At 43.3% G+C, this 24,298-nt stretch overlaps 1 protein-coding gene across 2 annotated transcripts in view; it reads left to right on the forward strand.

Annotated features, from left to right (window-relative positions):
- The first annotated feature begins 3,224 nt into the window (after positions 1–3,224).
- Positions 3,225–24,298, forward strand: part of si:dkey-22o22.2 (neural-cadherin) — a 276,496-nt gene continuing 255,422 nt past the window's right edge. For both annotated transcript variants that reach the window (XM_048530230.2, XM_048530231.2), the window contains exon 1: positions 3,225–4,437. In XM_048530230.2, the coding sequence (XP_048386187.2) occupies positions 3,459–4,437 (979 nt within the window). In that variant the 5' untranslated portion in view covers positions 3,225–3,458. The remainder of the gene's footprint in view (positions 4,438–24,298) is intronic.

The following is a 24,298-nucleotide window of genomic DNA, read 5'->3' on the forward strand; positions in this document are numbered from 1 at the left end:
AGGTGTAGACATACTTCCAGCTGATGTGTGGAGAATCAGGAGCAATGGGTTGGCCAGGGAATGCCAGGAAAGAAGAAACATGGAGATTCCATGGAGAAACATGGAGTTTGATTACTTGACTGAGCCTGTGACTGTCAAATGTGTCCTGAATTGCCTTCTACATTCAATTGATGCCTGAATGTGAACTGCAATTGGAAAATGGCTGTGATCACGCCTGAAGTCACCTGAAGGATTGGGGCAGTCATTATTTTTCCATCTCAGCACACATTCCATGTCTGAGCAACAAGAAGCCTTTCATGGGGCAATTGCATCAATCTTGCACTTTCACTGTACAGGTTGATCATCTGTAATCTTAGTACACATGAAATGCATGCAGTTTTCAACTGTGTGGAGTGCAAATGTTGGTCATATGCAATCTTGATTATATTATTTGTCATTGCTGGTTATCTCTGTGAAGCAGAAGTAGAATCATAGAATTGCTACAGTGTAGATTGAGGCCATTTAGCCCAACGAATCTGCACCAACCTTCTACAGAGCATCACACTCAAACCCACCTCCTCCCTCTGTCTCCATAACCCCAATTTACCCTAGCTAATTAATCTAGCCTGAACATCCCAGACACTACAAGGGAATTTAGCATGGCCAATTCACATAAAGTGTACATCTTTGGACTATGGGAAGAAACTGGAGTACCCGGCGGAACACAAGTGCAGCAGAACATGCAAACTCGACACAGTACCTCAGGCTAGAATTGAACCCCGGTGCCCTGAGCCGCCACTGTGCTGCCCAATTTCCTCTTTTATCCATTTGTATTGTCTGAGCCGGCAAGTTGTGAAAATTGTATCACACAGGGAACTTAATGTTCCAATATTAGTTACAATTGTTTCTAGCTAGCAATAGGGGTAGGGTTTTTTGCAAGTTTTGTCAGTTGGCCGCTCAAAACAGTTCCAGGGTCACGGAAGAATAGTTCAAAGGTTAGAGTAGTTTACGGTTAGACTCAAGGAATATACATCAGGCCATGAAGACTACTCATAGTTGCATTGCTGAGAAGGTAACTAAAGACTGCTCCATTTACATAGCTGACGTGTCAGGAAAAGATCTAAGAAGCTATTTGCCAGTTCCATGCAGTAAGCACTTCGGAGAAGTACTGGGAAGCAATGAGTTCAGCTGTTAGTTGAATTTAGAACCTGGGAAAAGTTCAGGGACCTGTACAGGGCTAAGAATAAGCCTGAGAGCCACTAACAGTTGTGGAATGAAGGTAGGAATGACAGAAGCTCAAATAATATGTGCTTGGTGCAGCTGAATAATTAGATGAAATTTATTTTTTGTCACATCTATTACAAATACAGTACAAGGTGTTGTTTAGTGTCACTACTCTGGCACCATCTTGAAACACAGAAAACAAAGCAAGACACAGAATATAATGCCAGAAAATAAAGCAAAAGAAGTTCATCAACTGAAAAGAAATATTATTTGAGATGTAAGTTTAACAGCTTCTTCATTGCAGTACCAACGCATTATTGGATGTTTACAATCTGCTATATAAAAACATGAAGGAGGAATGTAGGTAGATAATGCCTATATACAAATATCTGCTTCTAAAGGGGCCATTGCCAAACTGGGTATCTTGCAGTGAGATTATTATAACTGTATGTCCCTACGAAGTTATAGCATTTCGATAGGTTGATCGAGTTATTTTTTCTAAAAGAGGACGTTCCTAGTCCACTTTGACGCTTCACCTACATGATTTGTAGCAGCTATTATTTTTCATTTGAAATCAAAGTCGCATGCAATGCAAAACCAGATTTCACGGTTCATGGATTTAAAGATCATTTCAGCTAATGGTCAACAGTTCTCTCCGAAAGGATAAATAGTTTTGCCACTTCGTTGGGAACGGTTTTAAATCGAAGCCCGTCCGGAGGATAGCGCATTTATGTTTGATTTGACCCTGTGATGACTCAGACATCAAATAGGTTAAACACAAGCAGGACAGATCGTGTTGTAACGTTGTTACATTACAGGGTTGTATTTTTCAATAAAGACATTGGCAGTGTTCGAAACATGAAATTGCATTCGCTGAAAATAATTTATATACTTGCAAATTAGCCTTAGATAATGTCTAGGTTTCTGGGCTACCATGATAAATATGAACTGAACATCTTGCTGTTGAAGTTTCTCGTAATATCTCATATCCAGTGCTGTCAGTTTGCTATACATTACTGATCTTTGCAAAGAGTTGTTTAAAGTTACTGATAATTGTACCTCGATTGAGATTAATACCCAGTAAATATGAGGAACTTCTCCAATAGGAATTTTCTGTCTCGATTTTATTCATCTGTGAGACATTGGCTTTGCTGGCTGGGCGAGCATTTATTTCCTAGTTGCCTTTGAGAAGATAACGGTGATTTGTCTTTTTGAACCACGACAGACGTATGCTATAGGTAGACCTCACTGCCGCGAGGGATTAAATTCCAGGATTTTGACCCAACTACACCGAAGGAAGGGCGAAAGGTTTTCAAGTCAGGATGGTGAATGGCTTTGATGGGAACTTGCAGCTGACGGTGCTTCCCGTCCTTTTAGATGGAATTGGCCCTGGGTTTGGAAGGTGCTCTCTTAGAATCTTTGGCAAATTTCTGCATTTTATGAATAGTCCACACCGCCGCTCCTGAACGTCAGCACCGGAGAGTGCATATTTGAATGTGGTAGCGATCAATCCAGACGGATAAGGGGGTAACCTACTCAATACAATTATATCGCTGAGACTATAGGAACGCTGTGACAATTGAGAGCGCGCAGTCATTAAGTGACTGTGATCTTGTGTTTATCTAGAGACCTTTTTCCGCATTGTAAAATAATTCAAAACAGTTTCTAACTTTTGTTTGTCTACTGTATATGTAACACAAATATCAGTTTGATTCCCTGGTTTAAGCTGGACGTTCTTACAAGAGCGACATTTAAAAAATAACAAACACTGCATCTGTCCACAGCAGCAAGCTTTGTTGCTCATCTCATTCCGGACCAGGTAAGACTTTGACCCGGGGCCTTAGGGCCACGCCCTCTGCACCACTCCTCTGATTGGACACAGCACCAAGTGGGCGTGGTCCTTGCGCAGCACGGATTGGTGGAGGTGAGCATATGGGCGTGGCGATGGCTGGCAGGGGTTGGCGCTGATTGAATGAAAGTTGGAGCGGGCTGTGTGTGAGTGAGTGAGCGAGCCTGGCCGCTGTCAGCAGCGTCAATCCCTGGGAGCCGGGAGTTTAAAACGGCAGCTCGGAGACAACGGAGAGGCAGGAGCAGACAAGAGGGAGCTTTTACTCCTTGATCTTAGAACGGCTGCCTCTGTAGTCTTTTTTTAAAATCTTTGAGATTGTTTTGAGGTGAACTGCTTTGAACATCCTGTCTCCCTCCAGCGGATTTTATTTTTCTCGAACTTGTAAGCCCCATCCCTCCCCCGGGTCATGTACCTACTGCCTGCGCTGCGCTGGGGCCGTGCGCTCCTCTCCTGCTTGGAGCTCCTGTGCATCGCGGCGGCAAGGGACTCAGGTTCCCGCGGGCCCCCGCTGCTGCTCGAAGCCCAGGTTTGGGAGGACTCCCGTCCGGGCAGCCGAGTGGCTGGGTTCGAGCTGTGCGGACGGGGCTTGCGGGCAGCCGGGGCCGGGCTCCGCTGTGAGCTGTCCGGGGAAGCCCACTCGGATTTCCGCCTGTCCCCTTCGCACGCCGCCTGCGGCTCCACGGTCCGGACAGCGGCTCCCCTGGACCGGGAGGTTCGCTCCACTTACCTGCTGAGGCTGAACTGCTCCTGGAGGAACGGGGTAAGCTCCGGCGCCCGCGGAGGGGTGCCGGCGGCTCTGGTTCGAGTGCGGGTCCGCGATGTCAACGACAACAGACCGGTGTTCAGCCCGGGGCTCGCCCTGAGGCTGGAGGTGGACGAACTGACGGCCGTGGGCTCGGAGCTAGCCCGGGTCACCGCCACCGATAACGATGAAGGCAGCAACGCCGCAATCGTCTACAGCCTGTCCCCGCCGGTCCCTCAGCTGTTTGTGGTGCCGGGCACTGGTCAGATCCTGGTGGTAGACTCACTCCTGGGGGCACTGCCTCTCTGGCTGTCAGTGTACGCCCGGGATAAGGGTGCGAACTCTCGGCTCAGCGAGCCCCTGACTGTACTGCTGCAGCAGGAGCTGGCTCCCGGGCTCAGGAGAGACACTCGCTCACCGTCACAGGAGATGGTCCACTCGGTCACTGTGCCTGAGGGTGACAAGCTCGGCAATGTCATTTACACCATCCCCGACTGGAAGTTCGAGAGGCGCTGGTTTGAAGTGATCGCCCCGGACGATGCCCCGGTCCAGATCGAAAGGGACTCGGGCAGAGTTTATTTATCCAAGAGACTTCGCGGCACGGCGACGGTCCAGATAACTGTCAAAGTGAGCAATCAGAAAGGTGAGCTACTTTCTGCTCTCAGTATTCGCCCGATTTCTATTTTCGAATTGGTCGATTGGGCCACAGCCCAGTTGTGTGAAATTGACCAGAAGGTCAGAGTCCTGCAGCGGGGTTTCTCCCTCCTTATTCTGAGCAGACCATGCAAGTACGGCATACAAAGTACGTCCCAAACTATTCCCCGGGGTCTGAGGAAACAGAGGTTCTCGGCGAAAGAATTTATCAGCAAAGCAGTGGGCAAAGGCAGGAACCCAAACTAGCATTGGGAGATGGAGTCGCCCAGAGCAAATTCCGAAAGTCGAAAGGATTTACTTTGTGCGAAAACACTTGGGGTAATTTGGAAATGAAGTGCTAATGTGCCCAGAGAATTTCTAACCCCTTACAGAAGATAGTTATACCCGGAGTTAGGCTAGAATCAGAGCATGGTAATATCTAGAAATCTGGCCCCAAAGCAGAAATTGGTGTAGAAGCTCACCAGGTCTGGTGGAATCTGTGGAGAGAAACCAGAGGTTAACTGTTTTTGAATCAGATTACCAGCACCCTGGTTTCTTTTTGTCTAGAAATCAGGCTATTTGAGAGGGATGCTAAATCGATAGCTATACGTGCTCGAGCGTTCAAATCCGCTAAAGCCGAAATCTACGCTCTGTAACTGCAATGCAATTTCTAAAATGGAAAAAAAAAGATTGTGCCACTTTTCTCTTTCCCACCCATAAATATAAGTTGTCAAAAGACCATCAGGAAAGCCTGATAATGTGTCTGTAATTATACCGCAATTGGTGTAAGAAGGAGCAATGTGACACTATCTCCTCCAGGTGGTATGAGACTACTATAAAAATCTCGTTTCATCTCCGGTCATAAAATCCACGATGCAGTTTCATTGCTTTTTTTGTCTGAGCGATTTTAAAAAACACACACTTTACATCAACTCAGGCTCTACAATATGTTTTTATTTAAGAATTGTGTCTACTGTAAAGTTCGGAGGTTAATGGCACTTGGCGTACAGAATGATACAAAACATACCATTTACAGCTCTGTGCATCTCTGGAAGGAACTACAAATGGTCTCAGCATCTCTGAGCTCTGAAAAGTGGTATGTGGCTTGGGGGAAACAGGCTCTCGCTCTCAAATGTCAGTTGTGGCTCAGTCGTTGGTACACTTGCCACTGAGTCAGAGAGTGGGGGTTCAAATGCAAAAATCACCGCTGATATTCCAGTCAGCAATGAGGGAATACTGCACTGACAGTAGTGCCTTATTTCCAATGAAACATTAAACCCCAAGCCTCATCTGACCTCTCAACTGGATGCAGAAGATCCAGTGGTACTATTTTGAAGAAGAGCCGGCAGTTATTCATGGTGCCATGGCCAATATTTAAGCCTCACAAAAAATTATCTGGTGATTATCACAATACTGATTGTGGAAGTTTGCTGTACACTTGTTGGTTGTTGAATATCCTGCATATCAATTGTGACTATGCTTTAAAAATACTTCATTGACTGTAAAGCACATTGAGACACCTGGTGATCATGAAAAGTGCTATGTAATCTTTCAATTTTCTCCTGTCTAACTACAATGTGCAATGTCATAGTATTGAGGCTGAGGAAAAAGAGGTTCTCGGTCAAAGAATTTATTAGGAAAGAGATGGCCAAAGACCCACTCAAGTGGGTGGCTACACAGAACCTTGTCCTTTGTCGACAGAAAGTACATGTACACTGTTTTAACTCAACAAAGTGGGTAACAACCATTTGCTTGAAATGGTTCATACCTCAGGGTAATGCCTTCGACTAGCAAAATCAACTTGCCTTGCTTAAAATTTAAACAAAGCTTGGCAGTTAACTGCCAATTCATGCCCGTATTTCCATGGCAACACTTCTACCAGTATCCACTTGACAATCAATTAGCACTGTACTTTTCTACATCATAACAATGCTGTTTTTTCCCCTTATTTTGAATTCTTGTGAATTTTTCTGAAGAATGTGAGATAAAAGGCTTCAAAAAAGTCTGTTGTTTTTCAGCAATACTCAAGTTCTGTACTACCAAATGACTGTTCCTAATTGCTATCTTATATTTTATGCACATATAGATATCAGGCATTTCCATTGGCTCTGGGGTTGAATTATTTTGGTTAGGATCTTGCCTCTGAATTAGAAAGTGTTAGGTTTGGTTCTTTGTTTATGACACACTGTCACAGGTGCTGTACTTTGGGTGACATATTAAACCAGAGAGGCCCATTTGCCTAGTTCAGGAGAACATGAAGTATTCCAGGGGGATATTTCAAAACGAGCAGGAAGCTCTGCTTGGTTTGCATCACAATATTGGTCTCTGCATCAATATTGCAAGATAGGACCAACAGTGTAGTTAGGAAAAGAACCAACGCGCTCAAGGATGAAAGAGTGTGGTTATGTATGGAGCCAGAGGAAATAGGTGAGATCCTTCATGAGAACTTTACACCAGTATTCACCAAAGGGCGTAGCGTAAGGGATGTTGAGGGTAGGAAAGGCACATGAATACTCTTGGGCAGGTCAACATAATGGAGGAAGTGTTGGGTGGCTTGAAACACATTACGGTAGACAAGTCCCCATGGCCAGATAGAATTTATCTTAGCTTACTGTGGGAGGCAAGGGATGAAATAACTGGGGCCTTAACAGATGTCTTTGCATCCTCTTTGGCATCATGCGAGGCCCCAGAGGACTGGAGAGTGGCCAATGTTGTTCTTTTTTTTAAGAAGGGAAACAAATACTCCATGTAATTACAGGCCAGTGAGCCTGACATGGGCAGTGGGGAAGCAGTTGGGGAAGGGACTGAGAGACAGGATTTCTTCACATTTGGAAGCAAATGGACTTGTTAGTGGCAGGGGGTGGATTTGTTTGGGGAAAGTCATTTGTCACCAGCGTGATTGACATTTTCGAGGATGTGACAAGAATGATTGAGGGAAGTGCAATGGATATTGACTACATGGACTTTATTAAGGCATTTGAAAAGGTATCACATAGCAGGCTGGTACAGAGGGTAGAGTCTCATGGGATCCAGGGTGAGCTGGCTAGTTAAATGCAAATCTGGCGCGGTCATAAAAGATGGAGTAGCAGTGGAAGTGTGCTTTTTGGAATGGATATCAGTAACTAGTGGTGTCCTGCAGGGATCAATGCTGGGAATTTTGTTGTTTGTAATGATTTGGAGGAAAATGTAGGGGGTCTGATTAGTAAGCTTGCAGATGACACCAAAATTGACTGAGTTGCAGATAGTGAGGAGGATTGTTAAAGGGTACAGTGAGATATAGATAGATTGCAGACTTGGGCAGAGAAACAGCAGATGGAATTTAATCAGACAAATGTGAGGCAATGTATTTTGAAAGATCAAATTTAGGTGCAAATTATATAATAAATGGTAGAACCCTTTGGAGTATTGACATATAGAAGGATCTGAGTGTTCAGGTCCTTGGATGCTTGAAAGTGGCAACACAGGTGGATAAGGTGGTCAAGAAGGCATTCAGCATGCTTGCCTTCAATGGCTGGGCCACTGAATATAAAAGTTGGCAAGTTATTTTACAGCTGTATAATACTTTACTGAGGTCACCATTGGGAAAATAATGTGCAGTTTTGGTCACCACACTACCAGAGGCTTTGGAGAGGGTGCACAGAAGGCTTACCAGAATGTCGCATAGTCTAGAGAATTTTAGTTATGTGGAGAGGTTGGATAAACTCGGATTGTTTTCACTGGAAAGACAGTGACTTAGAGGTGCCCTTATAGAAGTCTACAAAATTATGATAGACATAGATAAGATGGATAGTCAGAGGCTTTTTCCCAGGGTGGAAATGTCTATTACAAGAGGGCGCAGGTTCAAGGCGAGATGGTAAAAGTTTAGGGAAGAAATGTAGGGAAATGTTTTCACACAGAAGGTGTTGGGTGCCTGGAACACACTGTTAATGGACGGTGGTGGAAGCAGGCATATTAGCAACCTTTAAGGTGTGCCTTGATAGACACGTGAACATGAAGTAAACAGGGCGATAGGTACTACAGAGATAGTGGGAACTGCCGAAGCTGGAGAATCTGAGATAACACGGTGTGAAGCTGGATGTACACAGCAGGCCAAGCAGCATCAGAGGAGCAGGAAAGATTGACGTTTCAGGTTGGGAATCGATACCTACACCTAGGCAATAAGAATTGGCGCAGGCTTGGTGGGCCGATGAAGGCGTTCCTCTGCTGTATTGCATGATATTATCAAACGCTGTTTTAAAAATATAGTATTTTGCTCATTGATGTTTGTGAGACTTAGCGATGTGAAAACTAACATTGCTCATGTTACCTTAAAAATGTGATTATTTACCTAAAAAGTGCTTTGAATGACTTGAAGGGTGTTGTGGCTTCAATGCCTGATTTTCTATTTCTATCTATAAAATGTGTGTCTATTTTATTTACTGGAAGCAAATCTCTGAAGCCAAGCAATAGCCTCTTTTCTCTGGGTTTAAAGAGATGAGTCTGCCTTTTGGTCAGTAGAGGGAACGCTCTGCAGTAACCTGCGAAATTGCTTGGGTATTTCCACAAGTCCTGAAGGATTATATTGATATCCCAGCAGTAGCGCTTAGTTGCTTGGGGGACCTGATTTGTGGTGACCCTGTTTAGCAAGGACCATGCTCAATATCATCTAAAGCCCGCAATCTGATGGATGGAGTTTGTTTCAAAAAACTTGTTAATGACTCCCATTCCTTGATCCAAAGGATGTTTGCTGACAGATTTTGCTCACAAAGATTGGTCCATGTGGGTGGCTAAAACGAAAGCTAATGATCTACTTTGTTGGAATGGCTTCACAGTACATTGCTCTGCTCTATATGGTACAATGTACTGACTGTTACAGTAATATTTAATGGAACAACTTTTGTGTAGTGAATTAATTAATTCATCTTAGTTGAACAAATTAATGGAGATTATTATAAGCACCCAGGTTTTGTTTTAATTACACTACTCAGTTGTAGATGGGATCAATGCCAACAGGTTGTTTGATATGTCAACTTTTAAGCTTTTTTTGTAATGTTACATTGCAATGGCAAACCACCTCCTGGCCACAAAGATAGTGCTGCATTACACAAAATTAGGATTCCAGAATTGGGGATAATGAACGAGTTTAAATGGAGGTCTGGCTATCAGACAGGTGTAGAGTAGTAACAACAGGCCATTTTCAGAATAGAAAGCTGGAACTAGTGGAGGATATTGAAGGTCAGCGCTTTGGTCTCAGCTATTTAGAATGACAATTGCACTTCTAAAGTGCCTTTAACAACATAAGAAGTCCCACAAGAGCATTTTAAACAAATTATGATATCAAGGCATAAGAAAAAATATTAGGTCAGATGACCAAGATTTTACTCAAAGGGATGGGTTTTAAGTGGTATCTTAGAGGAAGAAAGCAAGGCAGAATGGTGGAGAGGTGTGGGAAAGGAATTCCAGAGTTTAAGGCCGAGACAAAAGAAGGTATGGTGATCAATGATAGAATGATTAAGATTAAGGAAACGTGATACTGGAATTACGAGAGCACAGATATCTCACAGAGTTATGGAGCTGGAAGATATTTCAGAGATTGGAGGGACAAGGCCGTGAAGGCATTTAAAAATGAGCAAGTGACCTTTCTTATCACGACATTGTTCGATCACAGCTTTACAACCTATTTCAATGACTGAGACATTAGGACTGAGTGTAAAGCATCTAGATTTTCTGAAGAAATGAAGTTAGTAAGCCACAAGTGAACAGGAAAGAATGTGGCGGATGACCTGTGGTGTGGAGAAACTTGAAGTTAATCCACTTTGATGGGAAAAGTTTAAAAAAAAGGTTTAAGATATTACGAACAGTTAATTTGTAGGTCAGAACTTGCGTACTTCTGAAAATAGACCCATTTTGTCAAAATCTTTCACCTTGCAATTATCAGGGCAATTCGCAAGAGTTACCCATGCAAAGTGGATCACAGTTACACTCTCTATGAGAGGAAGGGCTGAATAGTCCTGTTCTCATTTCTTGTACTCTTCTTGATCTAGCATTGTGTACAATATTTCGGCCTTAAAACTCACTTAAAAAAAACTTTAATGACCTCACTTCAAGCTAATGTGCACAAACATGCATTAGTGAATTCCTACTGACAAATACCTCTAATTAAATGCTGCCCAATTTATTTGGTTTTGTTAACAGGTATCCATTGTGAAGTGAACTTTACATCGTTATTGTATGATTTCTATTTAATAATAAACTAGTTGATCTCAGTTGTGATTGGGGAGTCATTCCTAAGTATAGTGATGTGGGGCTAGACCTGAGGGAGATTTGGATCACGGCACATAGATAAATAAAGAAAATATTTGCATTTACCCAGTGCCTTCCATGCTCTCATAAAGCCAGAAATCATTTTACAGCCCGTTAAGTAAATTTGAGTTGTAGTCATGTGTTATAACATAGGAAATTATGTAAACTACTTTCTGTATTTTAAAGCCCTTGTCGATGCTTTCATAAGTTTTGTTTTTATATTATTATTGTTCTCCCCTGATGTGATTGTGGAGTGGGGAAATTTTATTTTAAAGAGTGCTTGAAAAAGTTGCCCCTTAGGTCCCTTTTAACTCTTGCTACTCTCACCTTAAACCTATTCCCTCTAGCTTTGAACTCCTCCACCCCGGGGTTACAGATACTGTCCATTGCTCTGCTCTCATCAATCCTCTTCATTTACTTCTTCAAAAAACTCAATCAAGTTAGTGAGACATGTTTCACAACACACAAAGCCATGTTGACTATCCCTAGATAATAAAATGTGAGGCTGGATGAACACAGCAGGCCAAGCAGCATCTCAGGAGCACAAAAGCTGACGTTTCGGGCCGAGACCCTTCATCAGAGAGGGGGATGGGGAGAGGGAACTGGAATAAATAGGGAGAGAGGGGGAGGCGGACCGAAGATGGAGAGTAAAGAAGATAGGTGGAGAGAGTGTAGGTGGGGAGGTAGGGAGGGGATAGGTCGGTCCAGGGAAGACGGACAGGTCAAGGAGGTGGGATGAGGTTAGTAGGTAGCTGGGGGTGCGGCTTGGGGTGGGAGGAAGGGATGGGTGAGAGGAAGAATCGGTTAGGGAGGCAGAGACAGGTTGGACTAGTTTTGGGATGCAGTGGGTGGGGGGGAAGAGCTGGGCTGGTTGTGTGGTGCAGTGGGGGGAGGGGACGAACTGGGCTGGTTTAGGGATGCAGTAGGGGAAGGGGAGATTTTGAAACTGGTGAAGTCCACATTGATACCATATGGCTGCAGGGTTCCCAGGCGGAATATGAGTTGCTGTTCCTGCAACCTTCGGGTGGCATCATTGTGGCACTGCAGGAGGCCCATGATGGACCCCCGCACGGCCCGTTTCTATCTCCTTCCCAAAATCCACAAATCTGCCTGCCCTGCTCGACCCATCGTCTCAGCCTGCTCCTGCCCCACCGAACTCATCTCCACCTATCTGGACTCCATTTTCTCCCTTTTGGTCCAGGAACTCCCCACCTACGTCCGTGACACCACCGACGCCCTCCACCTCCACCAGGACTTCCAATTCCCTGGCCCCCAACACCTCATATTCACCATGGACGTCCAGTCCCTGTACACCTGCATTCCGCATGGAGATGGCCTCAAGGCCCTCCGCTTCTTCCTATCCCGCAGGCCCGACCAGACCCCTCCACCGACACTCTCATCCGTCGAGCTGAACTCGTCCTCACACTCAACAACTTCTCTTTTGACTCCTCCCACTTCCTACAGACTAAGGGGGTGGCCATGGGCACCCGCATGGGCCCCAGCTATGCCTGCCTCTTTGTAGGTTACGTGGAACAGCGCCTCTTCCGCACCTACACAGGCCCCAAACCCCACCTCTTCCTCCGGTACATTGATGACTGTATCGGCGCCGCCTCTTGCTCCCCAGAGGAGCTCGAACAGTTCATCCACTTCACCAACACCTTCCACCCCAACCTTCAGTTCACCTGGGCCATCTCCAGCACATCCCTCACCTTCCTGGACCTCTCAGTCTCCATCTCAGGCAACCAGCTTGTAACTGATGTCCATTTCAAGCCCACCGACTCCCACAGCTACCTAGAATACACCTCCTCCCACCCACCCTCCTGCAAAAATTCCATCCCCTATTCCCAATTCCTCCGCCTCCGCCGCATCTGCTCCCACGATAAGACATTCCACTCCCGCACATCCCAGATGTCCAAGTTCTTTAAGGACCGCAACTTTCCCCCCACAGTGATCAAGAACGCCCTTGACCGCGTCTCCCGTATTTCCCGCAACACATCCCTCACACCCTGCCCCCGCCACAACCGCCCCAAGAGGATCCCCCTCGTTCTCACACACCACCCTACCAACCTCCGGATACAACGCATTATCCTCCGACACTTCCGCCATTTACAATCCGACCCCACCACCCAAGACATTTTTCCATCCCCTCCCCTGTCTGCTTTCCGGAGAGACCACTCTCTCCGTGACTCCCTTGTTCGCTCCACACTGCCCTCCAACCCCACCACACCCGGCACCTTCCCCTGCAACCGCAGGAAATGCTACACCTGTCCCCACACCTCCTCCCTCACCCCCATCCCAGGCCCCAAGATGACATTCCACATTAAGCAGAGGTTCACCTGCACATCTGCCAATGTGGTATACTGCATCCACTGTACCCGGTGCGGCTTCCTCTACATTGGGGAAACCAAGCGGAGGCTTGGGGACCGCTTTGCAGAACACCTCCGCTCAGTTCGCAACAAACAACTGCACCTCCCAGTCGCAAACCATTTCCACTCCCCCTCCCATTCTTTAGATGACATGTCCATCATGGGCCTCCTGCACTGCCACAATGATGCCACCCGAAGGTTGCAGGAACAGCAACTCATATTCCGCCTGGGAACCCTGCAGCCATATGGTATCAATGTGGACTTCACCAGTTTCAAAATCTCCCCTTCCCCTACTGCATCCCTAAACCAGCCCAGTTCGTCCCCTCCCCCCACTGCACCACACAACCAGCCCAGCTCTTCCCCCCCACCCACTGCATCCCAAAACCAGTCCAACCTGTCTCTGCCTCCCTAACCGGTTCTTCCTCTCACCCATCCCTTCCTCCCACCCCAAGCCGCACCCCCAGCTACCTACTAACCTCATCCCACCTCCTTGACCTGTCTGTCTTCCCTGGACCGACCTATCCCCTCCCTACCTCCCCACCTACACTCTCTCCACCTATCTTCTTTACTCTCCATCTTCGGTCCGCCTCCCCCTCTCTCCTTATTTATTCCAGTTCCCTCTCCCCATCCCCCTCTCTGATGAAGGGTCTAGGCCCGAAATGTCAGCTTTTGTGCTCCTGAGATGCTGCTTGGCCTGCTGTGTTCATCCAGCTTCACATTTTATTATCTTGGAATTCTCCAGCATCTGCAGTTCCCATTATCTCTTGACTATCCCTAAACAGTCTTTGCCTTTCCAGATACATGTAAATCCTGTCCCTCAGGATTCCCTCCAACAAGTTGCCCACCACCAATGTCAGGCTCAACGGTCTATAGTTCCCTGGTTTTTCCTTACTACTTTTCTTAAATAGTGGCACAACGTTAGCCAACTTGCAGTATTCTGGTACCTTACCTGTGGCTATTGATGATAAAACTAACTCAGCAGAGGGCCCAGCAATTACTTCCCTAGCTTCCTGTAGAGTTCTAGGGTGCACTTGATCAGGTCCTGTGGATTTATCCACCTTTATGTTTTATAAAACATTTACAACCTCCTCTTCTGTGATACTGATATTTTTCAAGATGTTGATCTTTATGGTCCCACGTTCTCAATCTTCTATATCCTCTGCCACAATAAACACTGATGCAAAATACTGGTTTAGTATCTCCCCCGTCTCCTGCAGGTTTGTTGATCTTTAAGGGGCCTTATTCTCTCCCTTGTTACTCTTTTGTCCTTAATGTATTTGTAGAATCCCTTTGGATTCTCCTTAACCCTATTTGCTATCTCATGTCCCCTTTTTTTCCTCCTGATTTCTCAATTATGCATACTCCCACTGATTTTATACTCTTCTAGGGATTGACTCGATCCCTACTGTCTGCACCAACATATGCTTCCTCCTTAATCCTGACCAAAACCTCAATTTCTCTAGTCATCCTTTCCCAACACCCACCAGCCTTGCCCTTCACTCTAACAGGAACATATTGTCTCTGGACTTTCGTTATCTCATTTTTGAAGATTTCCCATTTTCCAGCCACACCTTTACTTGCAAACATCTGACCCCAGTCAACTTTTGAAAGCTCCTGCATAAAATTGGCCTTCCTCCCATTTAGAACTTTAACTTTTAGATCCGCTCTATCCTTTTCCATCACTACTTTAAAACTAATAGAATTATGGTCACTGGCCCCAAAGTGCTCCTTACTGACACCTCAGTCACTTGCCCTGCCTTATTTCCCAAGAGAAAGTCGCCTTTTGCACCTTCTCTAGTGGGAACATCCACATACTGAATCAGAAACTTTTCTAGTACACATTTAACCAATTCCTCTCCATCGAAGCCTTTAACACTACGGCAGACCTAGTCTATGTTTGGCAAGTTAAAATCCTTTACCATTACCACACTATTGTTGTTATAGATAACTGAGATCCTACAAATTTGTATCTGGGGTTTTGTATTTTATATAGTACCCTCCTTTTCTTTTAATGGTCTTTACGAGTAATGCCTACTCATTTCTGTTGACATATTCATGAAAATAGAGGCAGAGGAACTCGTGTCCATTCTGTTATTCATCCGTTAATATGTATGAATTCGTCGGGGTAAAAATGGATCAATACTGGTCTTTCAGTGCGCACAAATAAAGAGTGCTGTCCATCTGTTTTTTTTTTAACTTAGTCCTTCAGTGTGGCTGGATATGTTCGGGATTGGAATGGAACGGGTGAGTGAGAATGATCTTTCAGCAGTTAGTGCACTGATCTGATGTTAACTGACTTGGAAGGAAGGCTTACACCCCAAGTAATTCAAGCAGAGCGTGATTTTCCGAAGCCAGGTTTTATTGGAGTTTGATGGAAGACCATGGTAATAAACTGAATGGTCTCAAACACGGAAGAGAATTTGTGTAGCTTGACAAATAACATTAAACAGCTTTACTGTTCATTAATTTACAGAACCGCAGCCCATCGCTACGTTTTCTGGGGAAAACACCCATCAGATTATTGTCCATTAATGTTTCTCGAGCCTGGTAACTAAATCGATTTTTATGAAAATAAATAGCCTATTACATTCTGTGTTTTGACATTGCTGATGTTATTTCACCTGTCTTCTACGGTTTTTCAAAACAATTTGCTGAATTCATCAAAATAATGCCAGTGAACAGACGCGCTCCAGATTAAATCATCCTGTTGGTTTTTAATCAGCAGCTAAATATTAGCATTCTCATAGGCTTTGGTTAGCAAATCCTGCCTCAAAAGGGAGTGACTGTTTACTGATACATTGCATAGAGAACAAGCGAAAGAGAGGAGGGGAAATGGCAGTCCGTGGTGGTCTTTAAGACAGGGGAAAATTTTTGTTGAGTTTCCAATTGATTTGCTAAAAAATCTGTCCAGCGTTTAGGAATATTGTAAATGGTTTTCGCGTTTTACCCCACCCCGTACCTCGTTGATAAAAGTAGCCAGTGAGTGGAGATCTCCATGAGCCACAAATTCCAGGAAAACCCCTGGATGAACCCAGCCTGATGTCACGTGTGGCAATTTCCAGTAAAATTAACTGAGCGACAGAAGCTGTAGAGGAGGTGTGAGGAATAACTTTTCCATCCAGAGGCTGGTGAGAATCAGCAACTCGCTGCTTTAAGAAGTGTCGGATGTGCATTGGCGATGCCAAGAAATGGATGTTAAAGTGAAACAATGATTCCAGATTATCCGATGGCTGGTTAACCGTTTCTGAAGTGAACACCATGTCGAATCACCGTTGGAGTGTACTCTGAAGAAATGTTCCAAGAATTTAAGATTCCACTACGCCACTCCTGTACACTTAGAACACTTTGAAATTATGCGTGTAAATTGGGGAAATCAGAAGATCAAGTCATAGTTACTTGGGAAAAGTTAGGCTATGAAATCCCTCAACTAACTCCTGTGTAACTATTAAACTGATCAACAAGTAACCTCTCTCAGACTCAATTCCCCCTTCCCCGGACCCTGACTCAATCACAACCATGACTCCAAATCCGACAGCACCTATCACCCGCTCTGGACCTACCCGTATGTTGGACTTGTTTTCCCAATTTCCTCTGCCACCAAATCCAATCTCCCACCTACCTGAAGTGTACCATAACATACCTGCTCTCCAACCCCCCCAAGCCATCTGGCACCCTATCCTACCAGCAACTTTACCTCATTCTTACCTAATGTGCTCTCTCTTTCACAACAGCTATCAAAGTCTCTGTGAGTCTGGACCTTTGAATTTCAGAATATGGAGCAATTGACTGTTTTAAGAAAGGGCCGCCATTTGCTTTCCCCAACTGTCCTATGCTATGAGGGACCTGACAGAATGGAAATGCAGCTTCTGAAAGAGCCCTGAGTGGAAGCCCCAAATAGGTAGTGTTTTTTCGTTGTGTAAAATAAGGATCAGAGAGGCAACCTGAGTTGAAATTCCAACTGCTTTGAAAATGTTCAGTGTAGGTAACTTTAAGCAAGGGCTTAAGATTGTATGAATATTGCCAATTTGGCTGTTTTCACTGGTGAAAATCCAACAGATTTATTATTCATTTTAATTCATTCTTTGCTGATAAATAATTCAAGGCAATATCAGTGCACAAAAAGAAACTGCTGGAATCCAACTGATTTTATTCATGGTTACCATTTAAATGTATATATTTTTACAGGACAGACTCTGAACTAGACGCAGGCATCTAATTAAAATCATCTCCCTCCGAAGAGGGGACTAGTTGATGGGCTCACTAACAATCTGATTTATTTCTTTTTTGTTAAAAGGGATCCCTGGTACCTCTTACTAGAGCTAATCCACCCTCCTCTCCCTTCTTTCAAGCTTCTTCTTTGTACTTTGTTTCTCAAAAAAAAATTAAATAGATTGAACAGCAGTTCAGTCATTTATGATTTTCTAAAGATATCCTTAGATTTTTTCCCTATCTGTTTTTGTTTAATTTATGAACAACCATGGAATCTCATCAATTAGCTAATTTATTAGACATGCCTTTTATCTTAGTTCCCCAAACACAATAAAAAAAGTGTTGATTTTTGTAAACAACAGTTGTTGTCATGGATTTAATTTCTTTTGTTCCTTAACTTTTCAGCTGAAGTTCATAGCCTGTAATACATTCATTACCAGAGACTGCAATGTTAGGCTAGATATGTTAACTCTGGGTAAGCTAATTAGCTCTTCTAGCTTTGGTATATATGAAATCTTGCAACTGTGGTAGGCATTAGTCTTTAGGTCCTCGTATTTGATTTAATTTAGATTTAATGTTGAAATTGAACAGGTTTTTTTCCTCTTCTCATTTACAATGTTTAAAAGACACTTAGGTAAATACATGGATAGAAAAGGTTTGGAGGTGCGTAGGTCAGGAGTAAGCAAGTGGGACTAGTTTATTTTGGGATTATGTTTGGCATGCACTGGTTGGACTGAAAGGTCTGCTTCCATGCTGTATGACTCAATAACTATGACTCTGTAATAATTATGGAGATTTTAATCTACTTTATAGCCTGGCAAAGCTGGTTGGGTAAAGGCAGTCCCAATGACAGGTTCATGGAATGTTTGCTGGATTGTTTCTTAGAACAGTGTGTTCTGGAGCTGACCAGAGAGCAGGTTAGTCTATACCTGATATTGTGCAATGATATAATATTAATTAATGATCTAATTGTCAGATGCCCTAGGAAGCAGCAACAGTAGAGTAGTTGAATTTTGCACTCTGTTAAGGGAGAAAGGAGAGCGTCCAAGACTCTGGTTTAAAATAATGTAATATGAAAATTATAAAGGCAATTATGAGGGCATGAACACCAAGTAGGTTAAAATGAATTGGCATATTAGTTTAAGGAATAGGTCAATAGGGATGCAGTAGCAAAAAATTAAGGGGATTTAATAAAATTTCAGAATATACAGAATAGATACATACTAGGGAGTAAGAAAAATTCCAAGAGAGTGACCAACGGTTAACTGAACACATTGATAATGCTGTTCAAAAAAATATGTAATTGTACAAAGACAGGTGACAGATCAGAAAACTGAACAACATATGAAAACAATGAATGGCCAAAATGAATTAATAAAACTAGAATATGGAAAAAAGCAAATCAGAAATATAAATACAGATAGCAAGAATTTCTAAAAATGTTTTTTTAAAAATCTCAACAAATTAAGCATTGACCCCATAGAAATAACAGAACATCTGGAAATGACAGCTGTATTGAACAGGTCATTTTTAAAAAATTTAAATGATGAAAAATTTGAAGTTCTGAGATACATAGAATTTTGAGTGTCCTCATACATTAATCACACAAGATGAGTACATAAGGTTCGGAAGTAATTAGGAAAGATCATAGAATGTTACTTAACATGACAGGAATTGAATCCAAAATTAGGGAGGCTTTGCTTCATTGCTACAAGGCACTGGTAAGATCACATCTGAACTACTGTGCACAGGATTGGCCATTATGTTTAAGCAAAGATGTAAATGCATTGGAGGCCATTCAGAGAATGTAAACTGAACTAATACATGGCATGGAAAAGTTGTCTTGAGGAGAGGTTGAACTAGGCTAACGTTATATCTCCTGGAGTTTAGAAGGGTAAGAGATGACTTGATCGAAACATACAAGATCCTGAGAAACCATATAAGGGTAGATATAGAGAAGATATTTCTCTTATGAGAGAATTTTGTCACCCATTTAAAAGAGATGAGACTTTTTTTCCTGAGAGTGATGACTCTTAGGAACCCTTTCTGAAAAGATAACAAAAGCAAAGTCCTTTAATATTTCTAAGGCAGAGGTAGTTTGATTCTTGTTAAACAAAGGGATGAAGGCAGGAATGTGCATTTGAAATTACAGTCAGATGAAGCATGATCTTATTGAATAGGAGAGCAGGCTCAAGGGCTGAATGGCTTACTCTGATTCCTGATTCATATGTTCGTGTTGCCTGTTTAATGTTATCCCTAGAGATGTAGTAATGTGGTGGGGGTAGGCTAGCCCAGTTGGGATGGATGATTAATGTGTAATGCAGAGTAACACGAATAGCATGGGTCCAATTCCCACACCAGCTGAGGTTACCGTGAAAAACTCTTCTCCTGAACCTCTCCCATCACCTGAGGTGTGGTGATGTTTGTGTTAAACCATCAGCAGACATCTCTCTCAAATGAGAGAGCAGCCCTACGGTCTGGTAAAAATATGATAGCTTTGTCTTTAGTAATTTGGTACACAGAACCAATCCCTGTTTTAAATACAGTTTCATATCTCAAGCTTTGATGGACATGTAAGATGCAAACTAATGCTTCAAGTGGTGTGTGCTTTCTGCTCCTTTGTTCCCTCTACCTTCTGCTCACTTCTGCTGTGTTTTTTTATTCAGTGCTTTCACAATCAGAATATTCCAGGAGGGTGCATCAAAGATGCCAGTTGAAAGGAATATTGTAAATCATGAGAATGTCTGGCTTGCATTTGCAATGAGCTCTGGCTTGTTTCCCTCTGTAATACCTGGAGAAAGAGAAAAGGAACAGATGTTCTATTAGTTAGTGTTTGAACATTTACAGGTACAGTAGAAAGATTGACGTAATAAAATTCTCCAGTATACATTTTTACCAGTAATGGTTGAGTGGCCAAATAGGTTGAGATAAAATGGCAGAAGTCTAAACCATACCCTGTGTTCCCAGATCACATTCAGCTTTTTAATGTCTGGATTTCTCAGGCTTTTCCACAGATGGGGGTAACAGGACGACAGAATTATAGATTCCTTACAGTGGAGAAGCGTGCCAGTTAGTCCATTATGCCCACACCAGCTTTCTAAATGAGCATTTTAACTCAGTACCATTCTCCTGCCTTTCTATTTAACCCTATTTTTATCCAAAGGAATCCCACCATTCCCCCTTGAATGCCTCAATTGACCTGCTTCACCACAACTCAAGGCAGAGCTTTCACAACTACTCTATGTATGATAAAAGGTTTTTATTTTTTGACTTGTTTCGTACATTAGTCTGTCCTCTCCTTGTTGATTTTTTTTAAAGCAGGAATCGTTTCCAGCTGTTTACTGTATTCAGATCCTTCATGATTTCTATCGAAACTCCTTTTAGCCTTCTCCTTTCAGGAAAGCAACTTTTCCAAGCTGTCTCTAACTTTCTCATACCTGGAAGATTTTCTGCATTCTGTCTGTTGCATTCATGTCCATCCTGAAGTACAGTGCCCAGACTGTATACAGTACTCCAGCTAAGGCCTGACTAATGCCTTTTTTACAAATTCAGCACAACCTCCCTGCAGTTGTACTCTGTTTCTGTTACTAAGGCGAGAATTCTGTATGTTCTACTAACTGCTCTCTTCATGTGTCCTGCCATCTTTAATGTCTTATGCATGTATACACCCAGGTCTGTCTGGTCTTGCACACCCTTCAGAATAATACCCTTCTTTTTTAAAAATACTGTTTTTTCATGTACTTTCTACCAAAATGTAACACTTTACAAGGGAGAAATATTAGGATGTCCTTCTACTTACATTCAAACAAGCAGCAGATGTAAGCCATTCAGCTCCTGGAGCATGCTCCACCAATCAATACATTATAACTGACCTCACTGTAACGTTAAATCTGCATTCTCACCTACTACTGACAATCTTGCACCACTTAACAGAAATTTATGTATGTCTGCTTTAAAAATATTTAAGGTCTTCTTCTACCTACTTTTTCTGGAAGAGGTGTTCAAAGATCAAAATGCTGAGAGAAGGGAAATACACATAAACTCTCATTTTAAATGGTCAACATCTGATTTCAAATCTTTTGAGGATTGTGTATGTTTCAATATATATGTTTCATGGGTTTTCATGAGGTGCCAGCAGCTAGATTGCAGTTTGCTTTGGAATACAATCTCATGCTTGGCATAACCCCCACTCTACCATTACCATCAAACCAGGTGATTAACTCAGGGTCAAAAAAGAATGCAGGACTGCATGCCTTTAGCAGCACCAGGCATTCCTAAAATGAGGTGTCAACCTAACATAGCTACAACATAGGAAAGGTTCTGAGGAAGGGTTACCAGACTGGAAATGTTAACTCTGATTTTTTTCTTCAGAGATACTGCCAGACCTGCTGAGCTTTTCCAGCAACTAGTGTTTTTGTAGTTTCAACACCAGACTACTTGCATATCAAATAGCACAAACAGCAAATGGTAGACAGGGCTAAACAATACTATCTTGGCCTCCACTGGAGGTCCAAAACATCATATTTGCCAATTCGATTCACTCCATATGATATCAAAAAATAGTTGAAGGCAATGGATACTGAAAAGACTCTGCACTTTGACAATATTTTGGCAATAGTACTGAAGATGCATGCTCCAGTTCTTGCAGCCAGCCTAACCACGCTGCTCCAGCACTGCCACAAAAGGGCCATCTACCTGACAATGTGGAAAATTGCCCAGATACATCAAGTTCACCAAGAGTAGCACAAATCCAACTCAACTAATAACTGCTCCATTAGTCTAAACCTTGATTATCAGTACAACAGCACTTGCTTAGCAATAATCTAATCATTGACATTCAGTTGGGGACCTGCTAAGGCCACTCAGTTTCTGACCTCGTCACATCCTTGCTTCAAACATTGAGAAAAGAGCTAAATCCCAGAGATGAAGTGAGAGGCCACATTTGACTGAATGTGCCATCAAGGAGTCCGAGGAAAAACTGGAAACATTGGGTATCAGGGGAAAGCTCAGTGCTGGTTCACGTCATTCTTGGGAAGGTGGTTGTGATTGTTGGAGGTCAGTTATCTCAGCTCTAGGACACCTTTGCAAGAATTCCTCAGTGTAGTATCCTCGGTCCAACCACATTCAGTTGCTCCATCAATGACCTTCCCTCCATCATAAGGTCAGAAGTGGAGATATTTGCTGATGATTGCACAATGTTCAGCACCATTCACAACTCCTCAGGTACTGAAGCTGTCCAAGTCCAAATGCAGCAAGACCTAGACAATATGAAGGTTTGGGCTGACAATTGGCACAGAAGTGCCAGGCAATGACCATCTCCAAAAAGAGAGAATCTGACCATTGCCCCTTGACATTCAGTGGCATTGCTATCATTGAACAACTACCCTCTTCCTCCTCCTCCACCTCACCCAGCAATCAACATCCTGAGTATTACCATTGACCAGAAGTAGTCATATAAATGCTGTAGCTACAAGAGCAGGTCAGCAACTGGGAATCCTGCAGTGATCAACTCACCTTCTGACTTCCAAAGCCAACCCATCGTCTACTAGGCACAAATCAGGAGTGAGATAGAATACTTGCCACTTGTCTGGATGAGTGTGTCTCCAACATCATCAAAAAGCTTAATACCATTCAGCGCAAAGCAGCCCGCTTGATTGGCATTGTACCTACACACATTCACTCCTTCCACACCACTGATGTTCAGTAGCAGCGGTATGTATGATCTACAAGATGCATTGCAGAAATTCAGCAGAGGCTCCTGAAATAACACCTTCCAAATCCTTGATCACTACTGAAGGACAAGGACAGCAGATATATGGGAACACCACCACCTGGCATGCTCCTCTCTAATTTACTTACCAGCCTGACTTGGAAATATATCAATGTTCCTTAACTGTCATTAAGTCAAAATCCTGGAACTCTTTCCCCACCCCCAATGGCATCGTGGGTCTATTTACAGCAAATGGACTGCAGTAGTTCAAAAGGCAGCTCACCACCACCATCCCAAGGGCAACTAGGGATGGCAATAAATGCTGGCCTATCCAGTGATACCCACATACCAAGAGTGGGGGGGTGGGGGAAATAGAAGTGGGAGTTGACTATTGCCTTGATGTGCAGTGAAAGCCAAATGCCAGTTGCAGCCTATAAATACTGCAGCAATTTTATCAGGCACGACGAGAAAATATTTTTGATTGACTATGCAAGGTATGAGTGAAATAATGGGGAAGGTTTATAGTGCTAAGTGAATCCTCCGCATGATAGGCATTCACTGTCAACATTGAAATTGGAAGTGTGAAGGGCAGTTAATTGCCAGCGCCAAGGATGTTTAATGTAATAAATTAAATGAATGCAAGTGTTTTTTGTAAACCTTTCTTCGTTTGATGAGGCTGTTACACATCTTCCAGCATTGTCTGCAGCTCAGAGATAAAGGCAACTCCTTTAGGGTTCGATGTTACTTAATTCCAGGTAAAGGTTACTTCCTTCAGTTCACTTCTTCCAGCAGAAACTTTATTAGTTCCTGGAAAGTAGTATTGTTGCTTCACGAATCAATTCATGGAGTCATGGAGATTGATAGCACAGTAAAAGGCCCTTTGGCCCATTGCATCCATGCTGGTCAAAACAACCACCTAACTATTCAGTATTGTGAACCATAAAGGAAGCCTGGCTGAAAGGGCAAGCTTTGCCTTTTAGCTGGGGACCCCAATATAGCTCCTCAACTGCACGTTGTGTCAGGAGCAATCACCTAACAGTGACATTGCTTTGATCAATAAATGGCTAAAGTACAGAGTTGTGCTCTCAAAACTGAAAGGCCAGTCAGAGGTCCTGCAGTACAAAGAGAGCTCCAGTCCATTATTGTGGGTAAGGAAGAGAGAGTCTTCAGCCTGAGGTACCTCCTTAGCAATTTTTAAAAAAAGTTTGAAACAAACTGGCCACAGCTGCAGCACCTCCATAATGCAGGGAAAGCCTGTGGATAAGTAGGTGGTGTCAGGTCGTCACCATTTACCTGAAATATTG

This window comes from Stegostoma tigrinum, chromosome 5, assembly GCF_030684315.1.
Source record: "Stegostoma tigrinum isolate sSteTig4 chromosome 5, sSteTig4.hap1, whole genome shotgun sequence".
Classification (NCBI taxonomy): domain Eukaryota; kingdom Metazoa; phylum Chordata; class Chondrichthyes; order Orectolobiformes; family Stegostomatidae; genus Stegostoma; species Stegostoma tigrinum.